General features: G+C 42.7%; 1 protein-coding gene across 1 annotated transcript in view; it reads right to left on the bottom strand.

Moving 5' to 3' along the window:
• Positions 1-20,161, bottom strand: part of LOC142761154 (protein unc-93 homolog A-like) — a 161,494-nt gene that overhangs the window by 87,216 nt on the left and 54,117 nt on the right. The window contains exon 2 of the mRNA XM_075864348.1: positions 3,370-3,551. Coding sequence (XP_075720463.1) covers positions 3,370-3,551 — 182 coding nt within the window. The remainder of the gene's footprint in view (positions 1-3,369; positions 3,552-20,161) is intronic.

Below are 20,161 nucleotides of genomic sequence, written 5' to 3'. Positions count from 1 at the left end.
GCAGCTGAGAGCAGGGAGATTTGACAGCTCCCTGCTCTGTTTACTTATTCCGATGCCGCGACGTAAAAAGTCTATGGCATCGGAATAAGGCCCGTTAGTGACCGACGTAGAAACACGATGGGCCGGTCACTAACGGGTTAAGGGGCAAACATAATATTTGGGAGCACTATTAATGTAAAGGGGCAGTATTACAGTGTGGGGGCACTAATACTGTGCAGACCCCACAGGGGAGTACTATTACTGTATGGAGGCACTATTACTATGTGTGGCACAATGGGGCACAATTACTTTATTAAGGTAATATTACTATGTGTGGCACAATGGGGGGCACTTTTACTGAGTGGCACACTAAGGGGGATCATTATTACAGTGGGGGCACTATCAGTTTTCAACTATTATTTTGGGGGGCAGTATCTGTGCGATACTATTTTTGCAGTAGTAGGACATAGTTAAAGGCAGTAGCAGGAGGGCACGTTTCTGTACAGGGTCAGGTGTGCTGGAAAAGCAAAGTGCTAAAGACATCTGGGCAGTAAACTCTGCAGAGATGAGTCATGGCCAGGAGAAGTTGTCGTGGCAGTCTGGGTTGGATGGAGAGAAAATGTTAAAAAGAGAGAAAGCGCTCAATAGTACAATAAATACAGGGGTGTAAAATTAGTAAAATCATACAAGTTGTGCTCACCAGAGTTGGTTGTACAATATGCAGGCACAACACTGAGAAGCGTATGACATGATATGGGATGGGAGTCCAATCAGTGGAATAGCTGCATGTCCACAAACAAATCAAAGAGTAGAAAGAGTAGAAGGTAAAAGGCAGGAATGAAATGAGCGCTATAATATTTATTTAAAAAACAATGCGTTTTGAGGATGGTCCGTTTATATACATGATAAAGGCATTAGTCTGGCCTCGAAACACATAATATTTTTAAATAAATGTATTTTTTACATTCATCTATACAACGTTGCATTCCTGCCTTTTACCTTCTACTTTTTGAAAGGAGAAGAAACCATGGAGGAGGAATGTAAGCAGAGAAGATGTCACCTGTGAGTCACTGGATTTAGCTATACTCTGTGTGATTACACTCTGTAGAGCACCAGTGTGGTTCTGGTTTGTGACCTCCATGGGCACTCTATGGTGATAATATTGGTCATATTGGTCTTTGTCATAGTTATATCAAGTCTTGGTGTGGGGGTATTATTTGGTCTTTGTATAGTGCAGATTTATATTTATTATTTATGTATATATTAAAGGCTATGTAAACCTTTGAAAGTGATTTTTTTTTAAAAATGTCAGTCATTGTGTTTTGTGCAACTTTCAGATGAGTTTTTATTAAAAATTATTTGTAATTTTTGACATACAGCTGCTCTGTATCCTGTATACAGAGCAGCTGAATCTTTCGCTAAGACTTGAATCTGTCAGTCTCGCGGATCTGACGGGTTCAGTGTTAGCAAAACCTGCTTGTCTCTAACATACAGGATCCACCTGTAATCTATCACATCTAAGTTATGAACTATGAGCAGCTGTATCTCAAAAAGTACAAATAATTTATAATAAAAACTAATTTGAAGGTTGCACCAAATACACTGACTGACAATTTTCTTTAAAAAAATTAAATAAATAAATAACTTTCAAAGGTTTACATAGCCTTTAAGATTTATATTAGACACCCTGAATCTTATGTAGTAATAATCATACAATAATGCATAGTATTCGTATTACATGATAATAAGGGTGACTAGTATAAATATTACACAGAGGTGGGGCTCCTAAGTACAGACCCATACAGGCACCATGCGCTGATGTACAGTCTCTGTCAGACTCTGCATGTATGGAGATATTCCGCATTAGAAGCAATGCTGAGAGCATCACCATACATACGCAGTCTGATAGCACATGTCCCATTTCATGCTTGTGCGTAATATAAGAAAAAAAACTCTGCATGCCTTTAATCCTATAATTTAAGGGTCCACAGCGCTATTTTAATGCTGCATCCCCTTCACAGTTTTTTCCTGCACGGTGACACTAGACTGAGCAGAATTGGGCTTGCAGTGACAGGAATTTGGCAGGGTTAAATGCGTGGCATAGCATAAAAAAAATTATCCCTTTTTCCATTCTTTGAAAGTTGGCAGGTATGTATATGTTCTAGTCTATGCTGTTTTTACATTTATAAAACATGGATTATATAACTGAGGAACAGTTTTTAAGGTCTTCAGAGTATTGTACACCTTCAAAAGCTTTTGTGGCAAATGCACATATAGTAAGCAATGTAAAAGTCATAGTCATCTCCTACCAATTAATGCCATGCACAAAATCGAGCACTGCTTCATAAGTGCAACACACACTTAATTTTTGCTAAATCCAGTGCACTTCAAGGATAAACAAAATATTCTTAATTTAACAAGGATTAACAGCATGTTAATTTAAAGAGGCTCTGTCACCAGATTATCAAATCCCTATCTCCTATTTAATGTGATGGGCGCTGCAATGTAGATAACAGCAAAGTTTTTTTGTTTTTTTTTTAAAAACGATGATTTTTGCCCAAGTTATGAGCACTTTTATATTTATGCAAATGAGCTTTTCAATGGACAACTGGGCGTGTTTTCTCGTTTTACCAACTGGGCGTGTATTGTGTTTTTACCAACTGGGCGTGTATTGTGTTTTTACCAACTGGGTGTTGTGAATAGAAGTGTAAGACGCTGACAAATCAGCATCATGCACTTCTCATCGTTCCCACCCAGCTTCTTTCACTGCAGAAATACAGCGTGACGTCACCCACAGGTCCTTCAACCTTGTCGTCGGACAAAGAAGATACATCGGCTCCAGGCGTCCAAAATGTTTATATGCTCGTCTCTAGGGAGTTTGCTATGCTTACCTGCACATGATGATGCTGCTGCAAATTCAACTGTACTCTCTGACGCCTGGAGCGGATGTGTCTTCTCTCTTCCGACGCTAAGGTTGAAGGACCTGTGGGTGACGTCACGCTGTGTCTGCAGTGAAAGAAGCTGGGTGGGAACGATGAGAAGTGTATGATGCTGATTTGTCAGCGTCATACACTTCTATTCACAACGCCAAGTTGGTAAAAACACAATACACGCCCAGTTGGTAAAAACACAATACACGCCAATGATAAAATGAGAAAACACGCCCAGTTGTCCATTGAAAAGCTCATTTGCATAAATATAAAATTGCTCATAACTTGGGCAAAAATTATGGTTTTAAAAAAAATAAAACTTTGCTGTTATCTACATTGCAGCACCCATCACAATCAATAGGAGATAGGAATTTGATAATCTGGTGACAGAGCCTCTTTAACTTATCTTCAATTAATACATTTCAATTTTTCTAGAACATTTTAGGTTAAAATACCTTACCAGCTAGGGTAGAAGTTGCCAAGAGAATATGTAATGTAACAGCACATTGAGGCAACAATTGTCCATTTACAGCCAATTTTCTTAATTACAATTGGAGGAACAAACATTGAAGAGATAATTAGAGCTCCATAGATGATACTTAGTGAAGCAACACCGAGGCCATCATCTGCATTGAGGCTGCTCTAAAAAAAAAAAAAAAAAAAAAAAGTGTATATACATATATAGAATATTTATGGTCATAGTCTATGAAGAATTAAATACTGTATTATGATCAGTTGTACAATATGGCAAATTGCTTTGCTACTTTGCATAAAATATTAAGGCATTGTATAAGCAACATTATCAAGTATGAAAAACAAAAATGATGGCTTTCCTCAGGGATGTACACAGAAGTCATACAGCCCCATAGAAAAATTGAGAATTGGGGTCCCCTCCCCGTATTTTAGGTCCAAATTTCTTTAGCTGTTTAATTTCACAATATATCTGTATAGTGGAAGCTCTGTTTTTCTGACATGATAGACTATATACTAATAAATAGCAAAAAATTAAAGGGAGTCTGTCACCAGAATGTCCGTATTAAACTAGTAACAGGGAATTGTAGAGGAGACTAACCTGTTTCTAGCGTTTATTTTCATTTTCTGCTTACTGCCTCCTTTGTAGAGAAATCCGTTTTATTAACTTCATGCTAATGAGCATTTAGGGGCAACAAGGGCGTCACTGTTGCCCCTAAATGCTCTTATGTCACTCCCCAGTTTAACCCCCCTTCCTTCCTTCTAAGGGTATGTGCACACACACTAATTACGTCCGTAATTGACGGACGTATTTCGTCCGCAAGTCCCGGACCGAACACAGTGCAAGGAGCCGGGCTCCTAGCATCATACTTATGTACGATGCTAGAAGTCCCTGCCTCGCTGCAGGACAACTGTCCCGTACTGTAAACATGATTATACTACGGGACAGTTGTCCTGCAGCAAGGCAGGGACTCCTAGCGTCGTACATAAGTATGATGCTAGGAGCCCGGCTCCTTGCACTGTGTTCGGTCCGGGACTTGCGGCCGAAATACGTCCGTCAAATACGGGCGTAATTAGTGTGTGTGCACATACTCTTACATTGATTGACAGGGGCCAGGCAGCGTAATCAGCACGTTCATGCCTGGCCCCGTACTGTCTGTAACGCGCGTGCGTCCCTGCTCTTTACTTGGCGCATGCGCAGTACGATGTTTCTGCTCTCCTTTCTAATCGGTACTGTCGGTGCTTACCATGCTTCCTGACGCACAGTTATAGCATTTGTCTGCATCCCCCACTAGGGGGAGCTAACAGCATATGGATTTATACATCTAGTTTTGACCTCAATATGTCTATATAAATCTGTTAGCAGTGAACTCCCCCTAGTAGAGGCTGCAGACAAATTCTTTGTCTATGTGACTGTAATATACACATCATGATTCTGACTGATGGTGTGGACTTCAAAGGATCTGGAAAGCAACTGATCAGAAGCAGGTTCCACAATATACAGTATCTGGAGTTATAATTTGCCTTGTATTTCTTGGAATATGTTTTTTCCTTCATAAATTTTTAGGTGTCTTGTTTCCAAATCTAATAAAATATTACAGGGCAACCCACATTTCCCATGCCACCCTTTTGGTCATACTTCCTCAGCTCCAATTCAGGTCTCCCTAGAGTGAACATTATTCACCCCATATACGGTCAGCAGCCTCTTTTGTGTTAAAGGGCCGCTGCCACCCAGTATTAAGGGTATGTTCACACAGAGTTTTTTTTGCCAGCTGCTGGAGTCCTTTCCTTGGAAGAATTTCCCCCTCTTGTCTCCTCAGGTGCGATCCAGATTAAGAGAAAGGTGAGGGGCAGCCAAGCTGCTGATTCCTCAAAGAGAAAAGTAGTGGAAATCTGCGAAGATTCCCTTGCACAGCAGGAGGAAATGGAGCAGATGGTGGAGTAACTCGCGTCTGAACCTGAGGTCATCAACTTCACAACAGACATCCAGGTGGCTTCAATCCTGGAACAATATTTGTCAGAGAGCCTGCTGCATCTTCCGGACCCGCTAGGCTCCAGAGAGGAGGATCCGCCCGACCGAATTGGTAACTAAGGTGTATCGTTTGCAATAACCTTCTTTATTCTCCCTCATGGCTGCTAAACTTAATATCTTTCTCCTCAATGTGAGGAGTGTTAGAGATAGGACTAGATGTCAGATGGTGCTAACTTTTCTTTCAAGACAGTCGAGTCATGTATTTATGCTGCAGGAATGTACTCTCCCCTCTTCCAGGTCATACTACCATCTGGCCAGGCAGTGGACCCATGGCCGGCCTACTGGTCTGGTGAGGGCGACTGTAAGTCTGCAGAGGTTGCCATCCTGATTAGGGGAAGCGTGTTCACTGTTGACTCTGTCCAGGAGCTCGTCTGCGGCCGCTTGTTGGTTGTAGACAGATCCTGGGTGGGAGAGCCGATTAGGTTCATCAACGTGTACGCTCCCCCCTATGAAGGCTGAGCGCCTGGAACTATTCCAAACCCTGCGGACCCAGTTCGCCACCACTAGGGCAGTGGTGATGGCCGGAGACTTCAACTGCCCCATCGAAGAGGATGGACGAAGTTCCGGCACTTCAAGCAAGCTGGATGTCAGTTCCAAACTGCTTATCGAGATGGTATCTGAAGCATTCTTGCAGGACGTTGTGGGCTCCATGGGGAACGGCTCTGTGAACTATTCATGGAGCCGACCCGATGGCTCACTTCGTTCTCGGATTGACTTTGAGTTCACCTCCCGGGCAGTCAAGCAGCAGGGGCACTCCATGGTCCCCTGCTTCTTCTCTGACCACAGGGCCACTCTCTTCCAGAGTGCCATCGGCCATGGTTTTCCTCCCAGCCCTGGCTCCTGGAAGCTGAATTGCACCCTGCTGGAAAGAGAGGAGGTACTGGTGGAACTTAGAGATGCCTATATTGTTTGGAGGAATGATAAAGTTTTCTTTGACAAATCCTGTGACTGGTGGGAATATGTTAATGTTGAATTTCGTTGTTTCTTTTAGGCAAAAAGTCGTCAACAGGCGTGTGAGAGGAAGGGAGACTTCAGAGAGATGCAGCGTCAGAAGCGATCCCTGCAAGACCTCCTTCAATGTGGCTGGTACATCAGGAAGGAGCTGGAGGAAGCTAAAAAGGACCTGAAAAGGCACTTTGAGGAGGAATCCAAGCGAATTGTCTTTCGTTCCAAGGTCGAGAAATGTAACTCGTTCTTTTTCAGGAAACTCCATGCCGGCCACACGCCCTTGAAGGAACTCCAAAATGAGACTGGAAACATGCATTCTGGGAAGAAGGAGGTGATGGGAGTCGTCAGACTACTACCGAAGCCTCTTCTCCCCGAAGACCACTGACCCCGAAGCCGCCAATAAATTCCTGTCAGGTATCACTAATCATCTTGATTTTGCAGGTACGGAGGCTGTGGATGTTCCCCTGACGGTGGAGGAACGGCTCTCTGCTGCTAAATCCTTCAGACCTGGCAGGACCCCGGGCAGTGATGGTCTCCCAGCAGAGCTCTATGTAGCGCTGGGGGACTTGATCTGTCCGGACCTGCTTGAGCTCTATGAAGAGATGGTGGTGGAGGGCAGAATGCCACCGTCCTTGAGAGAAGGCATGATCACAATCTTGTATAAGCGGAAGGGGGAGAGATGTGACCTGAAAAACTGGTGTCCCATCTCTCTCCTGAACGTGGACTACAAGATCTTCGCCAAAGTATTGGCCAACAGACTGAAGGTTGTCATCGGACGGATCATCGGAGTGGACCAAACCTGCGGCATTCCTGGCCGTAGGGTGGCCGACAGTCTTGCCCTTGTGAGGGACACGGTGCATTACATGCAAAGCCGCCGTACACACGGGGCCCTGGTCAGTCTTGATCAGGAGAAGGCTTCTGACTGGGTCTCTCACGAATTCATGGGTAAGGCTTTGCGTAGGCTGCGGCTTGGCAGGATGTTCTGTTTGTATGTTAACCTTATGTATTCTGACATCTACAGCACAGTGCTGGTGAACGGCTGGAAGACTGACCCCTTTCCTGTACTGTCGGGGGTTAGACAAGGCTGTCCTCTTTCACCTCTCCTTTTTGTTTATGTTATAGAGCTCTTCGCAGAGGCTATCCGGCAGAATGGAGAGATCAGCGGGATCACCGCACCAGGTCCAGGACACTTCGAGGTCAAATGCTCGCTGTACATGGATGATGTGACCGTCTTCTGTGCTGACCAGAGTTTGGTGACTGCACTCGTCCAGACCTGCGAGGAGTTCGGACGCGCTTCATGGGCAAAAGTCAGCTGCGGGAAGTCAGAAGCTATGCTCTTCGGAAAATGGTACCTGCCTTCTCCTGCCTCCTTCCCATTTACCATCAAGCCAGACTTCATCAAAATACTGGGAGTCTGGTTCGGGAAGGCCAGCCCTAAATTCAAGGGAAGAACGCTTGGCCAAAGTTAACCAAAGAATCGGACTGTGGAGACAACTCACTATTGAGGGCAAAGCAATGGTCCTGCGTAACGAAGTCTTGCCTGTGCTACAATACACTGCGCAGGCATGGCCCCCTCCTGCCATTGTCTTGAGGGCCATTACCAGGACTGAATTTCGCTTCATCTGGGGCTCGAAAATGGACAGAGTAAAGCGGACTGTTATGTACAAGGAGCCCCGCAAGGATGGGAAGGGTATAAACAGTAAAGAAGGGAGGGAACCTCCAGCTCACCAGTTTGATGCATCTCCAGACTCGCCGCTCGGATCCCCGCTACGGCTGGCGGTGTATAATGGAAGAAAAGAAAGAAATGATCCAGCGCTGAGTCGTGCTTCAAGTTAAAAAGGAAACGATATTCCCACCTTTATTGGAGTGTAGAGGATTAAAAATGTAGGGAGACGCAGTCCCAAAACAAGTGTGAATAGTAGGCAGTTGTGCCTTAGCCTACGCGTTTCGAGCACGTCCTGTGCTCTTACTCATGGCAAAAGAATTCTTTTGATTGTTGGGGACGTCAATCAAAGGTTGTTTACATTCCCCACCGTTACCACGAACAATCAATTGGGGGGTTGTCCCAATGTTGGTTGATCTATTTTTGGAACTATTCCTAAAGGATCTGCTGTAGGTGAAACTTTTCTCTCGAGGGGTAATAGAATTGGTCTGAATGAATTTATTCCCTTTCGGAAAAATATTAGACTCGGGCATGGTGGGGTTTGTCTGAACGCTAGAGAGGGAAGCAGGTCTCCATTCACCGGATGGGTTACGGCTGTAGTCGGTACGGTCCCTCAATAATTTTTTCGCTTTCTTAGAAATGAGTTCTTTCTCAAAAAGAGTTAGCCTATTAATAGTGGATTTCTCTAGTTTGTAGAAATCACAATGGTCTTCAAAATGTACTAGTTGTTCTTTGATTGACGTAATTTCGGAGCTATATTTAATGCTGAGTGAGGTCCGTTTATTATGTAGCCTTTCTAAGTAACCTGAATGGCATGAGACAGTGAAATTATTCCAGTCAGTGCTGAAAATAGTGTCGTCAGGATAAGGGTTAGAAGTCAGGATCCTCAGACCTCTAGGTGCAATCTTTTCAGAAATATACAACAATAAAAACCGGCAGTCAATGCTCTGTAGAGCTTCTTTTTTCAGGACATCTTCTAGGGATAGATAGAGGTCAGTCATTCTCTGGGTTTCTACCGCAGAGGGGTTCGTACTCACTATGTGAGAAGGTCCAGGAAGGGCATCGTTTCCAATGGATTCCAAAATAAGCCGTTCACGTAGTGAGTTCCTGTTGGTGACGAAATCCAGCATGATTCTTGGGGGAATCAGGTGTTTAGATGAGTAAAGATGATACTGTAGATGAAGTTCTGGTCGCTCTCAAAAGTTTATGCGGCTGCCAGTGCAGGAGGGAAATCCAACAACCAGTGGGTGGGATGGTGATCTCGCCCAGGTAGAGGTGCTCCTGTAATCGGGATGTCAGCTACGGAGGGAGCCGATAGAAACCGATCTAAGTGCGGGGTATAGAGAAAAGACCACGGCGCCACATAGCGTAACTCAGTAGGGTAAGCTGATGAAGGATAACAATATCATGCTCACCAGATAGCTTTAGGATAAAAGCGGGTAAACCACGAATGCTGCTGCCAGATCCAAACCGGTTGCCGAGGGAAACCGCTGATTTAGTGGTAGGTTGGTAGGGAGAAAAAAGCGGATCTATCACGGCGCTGCTAGGTGGTGCAAGACGATGGAGAAACAAGTAGTCTCTTGTAATATTTGCTGATAGTTTTATTGCAGTAGCAACGCGTTTCGACACCGGACTGGCGTCTTCATCAGGCATAAAATTGTGTAAAACATGACAGTATATATACAAACCACTGAGTGGTGATTGGCCCAATTCAGATGGGGCAGAGGTTGACATAAAAAAACCGCCAAAACACATTGGGGGTCAAAGTTCAAAATAATACAATAAGAATACAAATAAAATGAGCAAATAACATGGAAAACAATATGCAACTGAGGTTTAGGAGATAAACATAAAGGATACTGGAAAAGCAAATGTTTAAAATGTATAATAGAGGATAAATCGAAAAGGAAAATGTGTCACATCTGGATTACGGGACTAATGGGGGATCGGTTTTTTATTATTATTAAAAGGTAATAAATAGGTACGGGAAAGTATCTAAAACTGTGGTAGGACGCCAGAGATGGTTGTTCATTTATATATTTTACTTTTTACTTATTACCTCCTCTCGTGATAGTTTTTTAGTGTTTAAAGCGTTGTCAAGGAGACCATGTAAACTACGGTGGCCGATGGGGACCAAGGTTAGAACGCATGGGGTGGAACGCATGGGGTGGAACGCACAATGGCCCGCACAATGACCCGCATACTCCGGCTGGTTTTTGTGGACGGCATAGGAGAAAAACGAAAGGCTTCTGCTGGGGGTAACTTAGGTGAGGAGATTTGGTAATACTGCAGTAAGACATTAATATGTATGTACATGGGGGATGTTGTTTTAGACTTAACATGCCCGGGTTTTTGTGTATCGGGACATGGTTGCTAGTAGTATTTCAAGCAAGTAAAGGAACGTATGGGCTAGAAGTTGTTGGTATGGTTAATCTAAGCATGATTCTGAAATGTCATTTAAACCCCTTGGATGTAGTGTGTCCATTTTGAAAATCCAATAATTTTCCCGTTGCTTTAATTTATTGAACCTATTTGGGACATCTGGATGGATATGTTCTATAGGAGTGATGTTAATTAAGTTAAATTGGCATTTATGTACCTGGGCAAAATGCCGAGACACACTGTGTTTTATGAAACCTGTGTTAACGTTGAACCGGTGGTTATTAACCCGGGTTCTCAGGCATTGGGTGGTTCTACCGATGTATTGTAGTTGGCATGGGCATTCAATAAGATAAATCACGTATGAACTCCCACAATTAAGGAATGTTCTGATAGGGAAAGATTCATTTGTTACCGTTGATGTATATGTATGTTTTTTATTACATATGATGTTGCAACATAGGCAACGGGAATGACCGCATTTATAGGATCCTTTCAGACCGGACAGGAAATGTGTGTTGGATGACAATTGTTTTTTGATTCTACTGGGAGCTAGAATATTTTTTAGGTTTAGAGACCGTCTGAAGGTGATGTTAGGTTTAGTCGGGATCAGGTCTTTTAGAAAGGGGTCGCTCCTAATAATGTGCCAATGTTTGCCCAAAATTGCCCTAATAATTCTGTTTCCTTTGTTGAACGTGGTGATGAAATTGTTTTTGTAACTATTAGCAGGTGCCGTTTTTTTGAGGGACGGATTTAGGCAGGAGTATTGCGTTAATTCGGTGGCTTTTGTTCTTGCGCCTTCTATTAATTTTGGGGGAAAATGTTTGTCAATAAAACGTTTTTCTAGAACATTACATTCCTTTTGATAAATTTTCTCTGTACTGCAGTTTTTCCTGATTCTCCTAAACTGTCCAAAAGGTATGTTTAGGAGCCACGGGCGATAATGGGCGCTTCTGAAATCGATGTAGCTGTTAACATCAACCTGTTTAAAATGTGTTTGTGTGATGAATTTGTTGTTGACTTTATCGTGGCTGAGGGTAAGATCTAGAAAGTCAATGGAAACAGGGGAAAATGTGTATGTGAAGGTTAATTCGAAAGTGTTGCTGTTGAGGTTTTCGATGAATTGGGAAGCTTCTTCGTTGCTTCCTTTCCAAACTATGAACAAGTCGTCTATATAACGCCTGTAGAGTAATATGTTATTCTTGAACTGATGTGAGCTATGGATATATGTATTTTCGAAGGCACCCATGTAGAGGTTCGCATAAGCTGGTGCAAACCGGGTGCCCATGGCACATCCTTTTACTTGATTGTAAAATTTATTGTTAAAACTGAACGTGTTGTGGTATAGAATGAATCTAATGCAGTTAATAATAAATTGGACCTGCAATTCAGGGATTGTGGTGTTGGATGATAGGAAAGATTCGGTTATTTCAATGCCTTTATTGTGTGGTATGTTGCTATACAGTGAGGTGACGTCGGCTGTTAAAAAACTGATTTGGGGTGTGAGAGGATCAAAGTTGAGGTTATTCAGGTCTCTGATTAATTGCGCTGAGTCTTTGAGGTATGATGGTAGATTGAGTACTAGTGGTTGCAGGTGAAGGTCGACGAAATGGGACAGATTACTGGTGAGAGAGCCGATTCCAGATATAATCGGGCGTCCTGGGGGGTTAGCAAGTGATTTATGGATTTTGGGTAGGTGATAAATGAAAGGCATGTTCGGAAAAGGGACGGTCAGAAAAGTTTTCTCTTTTTTAGTGAGGAGACCATCAGTGTCGGCATTGTCTATAAGGTTTTTGTATTCAGATATGTAAGTGGATAATGGATTAGAAGTAAGTGTATGATAGAAGGACGTGTCACTTAGAATTCTTGTAGTTTCGTGGAGATATTTTGTTTTATCTTGGATTACTATGCCTCCTCCCTTATCTGCCGGACGGATGACAATGTCGGCATTTTTCTGGAGAGTTTTCAGTGCTTTCCTTTCATTTGGGGTTAAATTGTCAGAGTGGTGTGTTGGTGTTTCAATAGATCTAAAGTCATTATTGACAAGGGTGGAGAAAGTTTCCAAAAGGGGACCCTGGTGATGAGTTGGATAAAATGTTGACTTAGGGTGAACGTCTACTGGGATAGCGTTGGTAACAGAATTATTTAGGGGTTGTTCAGGAACAGCAACAGGAGTGGAAATATGTTTGGCCATAGCAAAATGTCTTGTCAATGTTAATTTACGTATGAATCTGTTGAGGTCCATGAATAGTTCAAAAGAATCGATTGGTGATGTTGGGCAAAACGAAAGGCCTTTACTTAGTAGACTGTGTTCATGAGAATTCAAAGTGTAAGAAGATATGTTGAATATTTTTGTTAATCCTGGTGGGGGACAAGATTCCTCTTTTTCCTGAGGGAAGGTTTGTTTATTTCTGTTTCTATTTTTTCCTCCTCTCCGTCCTCTAGGTCTGTGGCCAACTTTCTTTTGGTGGAGATTTTGTGTAACATGGAGAATAGGTTGGTGATGGTTTGTGCTTTCGGGCTTCTGATGAATGGCATTAGTGATTCCTCGCTCATGATTGTGGGAGTAAGAGGGGGGCCGACTAGCTGTGAGGGAAGACCTAAAAAAGACGTTGCAGTGTACGTGTAGTCGAGGGCAGAGGTGGCTAGGTCTGTTTCAGTAAACGTGGTAGTGTGCTTATGTACGGGATCTGAATTACCTGGAGGCTGATGAAACATGTCCGTAGCTGACATCCCGATTACAGGAGCACCTCTACCTGGGCGAGATCACCATCCCACCCACTGGTTGTTGGATTTCCCTCCTGCACTGGCAGCCGCATAAACTTTTGAGAGCGACCAGAACTTCATCTACAGTATCATCTTTACTCATCTAAACACCTGATTCCCCCAAGAATCATGCTGGATTTCGTCACCAACAGGAACTCACTACGTGAACGGCTTATTTTGGAATCCATTGGAAACGATGCCCTTCCTGGACCTTCTCACATAGTGAGTACGAACCCCTCTGCGGTAGAAACCCAGAGAATGACTGACCTCTATCTATCCCTAGAAGATGTCCTGAAAAAAGAAGCTCTACAGAGCATTGACTGCCGGTTTTTATTGTTGTATATTTCTGAAAAGATTGCACCTAGAGGTCTGAGGATCCTGACTTCTAACCCTTATCCTGACGACACTATTTTCAGCACTGACTGGAATAATTTCACTGTCTCATGCCATTCAGGTTACTTAGAAAGGCTACATAATAAACGGACCTCACTCAGCATTAAATATAGCTCCGAAATTACGTCAATCAAAGAACAACTAGTACATTTTGAAGACCATTGTGATTTCTACAAACTAGAGAAATCCACTATTAATAGGCTAACTCTTTTTGAGAAAGAACTCATTTCTAAGAAAGCGAAAAAATTATTGAGGGACCGTACCGACTACAGCCGTAACCCATCCGGTGAATGGAGACCTGCTTCCCTCTCTAGCGTTCAGACAAACCCCACCATGCCCGAGTCTAATATTTTTCCGAAAGGGAATAAATTCATTCAGACCAATTCTATTACCCCTCGAGAGAAAAGTTTCACCTACAGCAGATCCTTTAGGAATAGTTCCAAAAATAGATCAACCAACATTGGGACAACCCCCCAATTGATTGTTCGTGGTAACGGTGGGGAATGTAAACAACCTTTGATTGACGTCCCCAACAATTTAACCAAGAGTAATATCCCCAACACTGTAGATAATATTTCCCGTCCAAAAGATGTCATAACGCAGATACCCATCAACGCATTTAAATCCTCTGATCTAGACCTTCATCTCTCCAGACTCATTTCCACCACTGAACCAATGGAACTGCCCCCCACCAGCAACTCCCCTACATTCTCCCTCAACGATACAATTGACGACAGTAATTCATCCCTATTACAATTATCCACTCACAACTTTCCCCAGTCCCCCAATCCAGACTCACCCGCCGTCTTGTTTCATCAGCCTCCAGGTAATTCAGATCCCGTACATAAGCACACTACCACGTTTACTGAAACAGACCTAGCCACCTCTGCCCTCGACTACACGTACACTGCAACGTCTTTTTTAGGTCTTCCCTCACAGCTAGTCGGCCCCCCTCTTACTCCCACAATCATGAGCGAGGAATCACTAATGCCATTCATCAGAAGCCCGAAAGCACAAACCATCACCAACCTATTCTCCATGTTACACAAAATCTCCACCAAAAGAAAGTTGGCCACAGACCTAGAGGACGGAGAGGAGGAAAAAATAGAAACAGAAATAAACAAACCTTCCCTCAGGAAAAAGAGGAATCTTGTCCCCCACCAGGATTAACAAAAATATTCAACATATCTTCTTACACTTTGAATTCTCATGAACACAGTCTACTAAGTAAAGGCCTTTCGTTTTGCCCAACATCACCAATCGATTCTTTTGAACTATTCATGGACCTCAACAGATTCATACGTAAATTAACATTGACAAGACATTTTGCTATGGCCAAACATATTTCCACTCCTGTTGCTGTTCCTGAACAACCCCTAAATAATTCTGTTACCAACGCTATCCCAGCAGACGTTCACCCTAAGTCAACATTTTATCCAACTCATCACCAGGGTCCCCTTTTGGAAACTTTCTCCACCCTTGTCAATAATGACTTTAGATCTATTGAAACACCAACACACCACTCTGACAATTTAACCCCAAATGAAAGGAAAGCACTGAAAACTCTCCAGAAAAATGCCGACATTGTCATCCGTCCGGCAGATAAGGGAGGAGGCATAGTAATCCAAGATAAAACAAAATATCTCCACGAAACTACAAGAATTCTAAGTGACACGTCCTTCTATCATACACTTACTTCTAATCCATTATCCACTTACATATCTGAATACAAAAACCTTATAGACAATGCCGACACTGATGGTCTCCTCACTAAAAAAGAGAAAACTTTTCTGACCGTCCCTTTTCCGAACATGCCTTTCATTTATCACCTACCCAAAATCCATAAATCACTTGCTAACCCCCCAGGACGCCCGATTATATCTGGAATCGGCTCTCTCACCAGTAATCTGTCCCATTTCGTCGACCTTCACCTGCAACCACTAGTACTCAATCTACCATCATACCTCAAAGACTCAGCGCAATTAATCAGAGACCTGAATAACCTCAACTTTGATCCTCTCACACCCCAAATCAGTTTTTTAACAGCCGACGTCACCTCACTGTATAGCAACATACCACACAATAAAGGCATTGAAATAACCGAATCTTTCCTATCATCCAACACCACAATCCCTGAATTGCAGGTCCAATTTATTATTAACTGCATTAGATTCATTCTATACCACAACACGTTCAGTTTTAACAATAAATTTTACAATCAAGTAAAAGGATGTGCCATGGGCACCCGGTTTGCACCAGCTTATGCGAACCTCTACATGGGTGCCTTCGAAAATACATATATCCATAGCTCACATCAGTTCAAGAATAACATATTACTCTACAGGCGTTATATAGACGACTTGTTCATAGTTTGGAAAGGAAGCAACGAAGAAGCTTCCCAATTCATCGAAAACCTCAACAGCAACACTTTCGAATTAACCTTCACATACACATTTTCCCCTGTTTCCATTGACTTTCTAGATCTTACCCTCAGCCACGATAAAGTCAACAACAAATTCATCACACAAACACATTTTAAACAGGTTGATGTTAACAGCTACATCGATTTCAGAAGCGCCCATTATCGCCCGTGGCTCCTAAACATACCTTTTGGACAGTTTAGGAGAATCAGGAAAAACTGCAGTACAGAGAAAATTTATCAAAAGGAATGTAATGTTCTAGAAAAACGTTTTATTGACAAACATTTTCCCCCAAAATTAATAGAAGGCGCAAGAACAAAAGCCACCGAATTAACGCAATACTCCTGCCTAAATCCGTCCCTCAAAAAAACGGCACCTGCTAATAGTTACAAAAACAATTTCATCACCACGTTCAACAAAGGAAACAGAATTATTAGGGCAATTTTGGGCAAACATTGGCACATTATTAGGAGCGACCCCTTTCTAAAAGACCTGATCCCGACTAAACCTAACATCACCTTCAGACGGTCTCTAAACCTAAAAAATATTCTAGCTCCCAGTAGAATCAAAAAACAATTGTCATCCAACACACATTTCCTGTCCGGTCTGAAAGGATCCTATAAATGCGGTCATTCCCGTTGCCTATGTTGCAACATCATATGTAATAAAAAACATACATATACATCAACGGTAACAAATGAATCTTTCCCTATCAGAACATTCCTTAATTGTGGGAGTTCATACGTGATTTATCTTATTGAATGCCCATGCCAACTACAATACATCGGTAGAACCACCCAATGCCTGAGAACCCGGGTTAATAACCACCGGTTCAACGTTAACACAGGTTTCATAAAACACAGTGTGTCTCGGCATTTTGCCCAGGTACATAAATGCCAATTTAACTTAATTAACATCACTCCTATAGAACATATCCATCCAGATGTCCCAAATAGGTTCAATAAATTAAAGCAACGGGAAAATTATTGGATTTTCAAAATGGACACACTACATCCAAGGGGTTTAAATGACATTTCAGAATCATGCTTAGATTAACCATACCAACAACTTCTAGCCCATACGTTCCTTTACTTGCTTGAAATACTACTAGCAACCATGTCCCGATACACAAAAACCCGGGCATGTTAAGTCTAAAACAACATCCCCCATGTACATACATATTAATGTCTTACTGCAGTATTACCAAATCTCCTCACCTAAGTTACCCCCAGCAGAAGCCTTTCGTTTTTCTCCTATGCCGTCCACAAAAACCAGCCGGAGTATGCGGGTCATTGTGCGGGCCATTGTGCGTTCCACCCCATGCGTTCCACCCCATGCGTTCTAACCTTGGTCCCCATCGGCCACCGTAGTTTACATGGTCTCCTTGACAACGCTTTAAACACTAAAAAACTATCACGAGAGGAGGTAATAAGTAAAAAGTAAAATATATAAATGAACAACCATCTCTGGCGTCCTACCACAGTTTTAGATACTTTCCCGTACCTATTTATTACCTTTTAATAATAATAAAAAACCGATCCCCCATTAGTCCCGTAATCCAGATGTGACACATTTTCCTTTTCGATTTATCCTCTATTATACATTTTAAACATTTGCTTTTCCAGTATCCTTTATGTTTATCTCCTAAACCTCAGTTGCATATTGTTTTCCATGTTATTTGCTCATTTTATTTGTATTCTTATTGTATTATTTTGAACTTTGACCCCCAATGTGTTTTGGCGGTTTTTTTATGTCAACCTCTGCCCCATCTGAATTGGGCCAATCACCACTCAGTGGTTTGTATATATACTGTCATGTTTTACACAATTTTATGCCTGATGAAGACGCCAGTCCGGTGTCGAAACGCGTTGCTACTGCAATAAAACTATCAGCAAATATTACAAGAGACTACTTGTTTCTCCATCGTCTTGCACCACCTAGCAGCGCCGTGATAGATCCGCTTTTTTCTCCCTACCAACCTACCACTAAATCAGCGGTTTCCCTCGGCAACCGGTTTGGATCTGGCAGCAGCATTCGTGGTTTACCCGCTTTTATCCTAAAGCTATCTGGTGAGCATGATATTGTTATCCTTCATCAGCTTACCCTACTGAGTTACGCTATGTGGCGCCGTGGTCTTTTCTCTATACCCCGCACTTAGATCGGTTTCTATCGGCTCCCTCCGTAGCTGACATCCCGATTACAGGAGCACCTCTACCTGGGCGAGATCACCATCCCACCCACTGGTTGTTGGATTTCCCTCCTGCACTGGCAGCCGCATAAACTTTTGAGAGCGACCAGAACTTCATCTACAGTATCATCTTTACTCATCTAAACACCTGATTCCCCCAAGAATCATGCTGGATTTCGTCACCAACAGGAACTCACTACGTGAACGGCTTATTTTGGAATCCATTGGAAACGATGCCCTTCCTGGACCTTCTCACATAGTGAGTACGAACCCCTCTGCGGTAGAAACCCAGAGAATGACTGACCTCTATCTATCCCTAGAAGATGTCCTGAAAAAAGAAGCTCTACAGAGCATTGACTGCCGGTTTTTATTGTTGTATATTTCTGAAAAGATTGCACCTAGAGGTCTGAGGATCCTGACTTCTAACCCTTATCCTGACGACACTATTTTCAGCACTGACTGGAATAATTTCACTGTCTCATGCCATTCAGGTTACTTAGAAAGGCTACATAATAAACGGACCTCACTCAGCATTAAATATAGCTCCGAAATTACGTCAATCAAAGAACAACTAGTACATTTTGAAGACCATTGTGATTTCTACAAACTAGAGAAATCCACTATTAATAGGCTAACTCTTTTTGAGAAAGAACTCATTTCTAAGAAAGCGAAAAAATTATTGAGGGACCGTACCGACTACAGCCGTAACCCATCCGGTGAATGGAGACCTGCTTCCCTCTCTAGCGTTCAGACAAACCCCACCATGCCCGAGTCTAATATTTTTCCGAAAGGGAATAAATTCATTCAGACCAATTCTATTACCCCTCGAGAGAAAAGTTTCACCTACAGCAGATCCTTTAGGAATAGTTCCAAAAATAGATCAACCAACATTGGGACAACCCCCCAATTGATTGTTCGTGGTAACGGTGGGGAATGTAAACAACCTTTGATTGACGTCCCCAACAATTTAACCAAGAGTAATATCCCCAACACTGTAGATAATATTTCCCGTCCAAAAGATGTCATAACGCAGATACCCATCAACGCATTTAAATCCTCTGATCTAGACCTTCATCTCTCCAGACTCATTTCCACCACTGAACCAATGGAACTGCCCCCCACCAGCAACTCCCCTACATTCTCCCTCAACGATACAATTGACGACAGTAATTCATCCCTATTACAATTATCCACTCACAACTTTCCCCAGTCCCCCAATCCAGACTCACCCGCCGTCTTGTTTCATCAGCCTCCAGGTAATTCAGATCCCGTACATAAGCACACTACCACGTTTACTGAAACAGACCTAGCCACCTCTGCCCTCGACTACACGTACACTGCAACGTCTTTTTTAGGTCTTCCCTCACAGCTAGTCGGCCCCCCTCTTACTCCCACAATCATGAGCGAGGAATCACTAATGCCATTCATCAGAAGCCCGAAAGCACAAACCATCACCAACCTATTCTCCATGTTACACAAAATCTCCACCAAAAGAAAGTTGGCCACAGACCTAGAGGACGGAGAGGAGGAAAAAATAGAAACAGAAATAAACAAACCTTCCCTCAGGAAAAAGAGGAATCTTGTCCCCCACCAGGATTAACAAAAATATTCAACATATCTTCTTACACTTTGAATTCTCATGAACACAGTCTACTAAGTAAAGGCCTTTCGTTTTGCCCAACATCACCAATCGATTCTTTTGAACTATTCATGGACCTCAACAGATTCATACGTAAATTAACATTGACAAGACATTTTGCTATGGCCAAACATATTTCCACTCCTGTTGCTGTTCCTGAACAACCCCTAAATAATTCTGTTACCAACGCTATCCCAGTAGACGTTCACCCTAAGTCAACATTTTATCCAACTCATCACCAGGGTCCCCTTTTGGAAACTTTCTCCACCCTTGTCAATAATGACTTTAGATCTATTGAAACACCAACACACCACTCTGACAATTTAACCCCAAATGAAAGGAAAGCACTGAAA

This window comes from Rhinoderma darwinii, chromosome 4 (genome assembly GCF_050947455.1).
Source record: "Rhinoderma darwinii isolate aRhiDar2 chromosome 4, aRhiDar2.hap1, whole genome shotgun sequence".
Taxonomy (NCBI): domain Eukaryota; kingdom Metazoa; phylum Chordata; class Amphibia; order Anura; family Rhinodermatidae; genus Rhinoderma; species Rhinoderma darwinii.
Note: the sequence above shows the minus strand (reverse complement) of the source record. Positions and strands in the feature narration are given on the sequence as shown.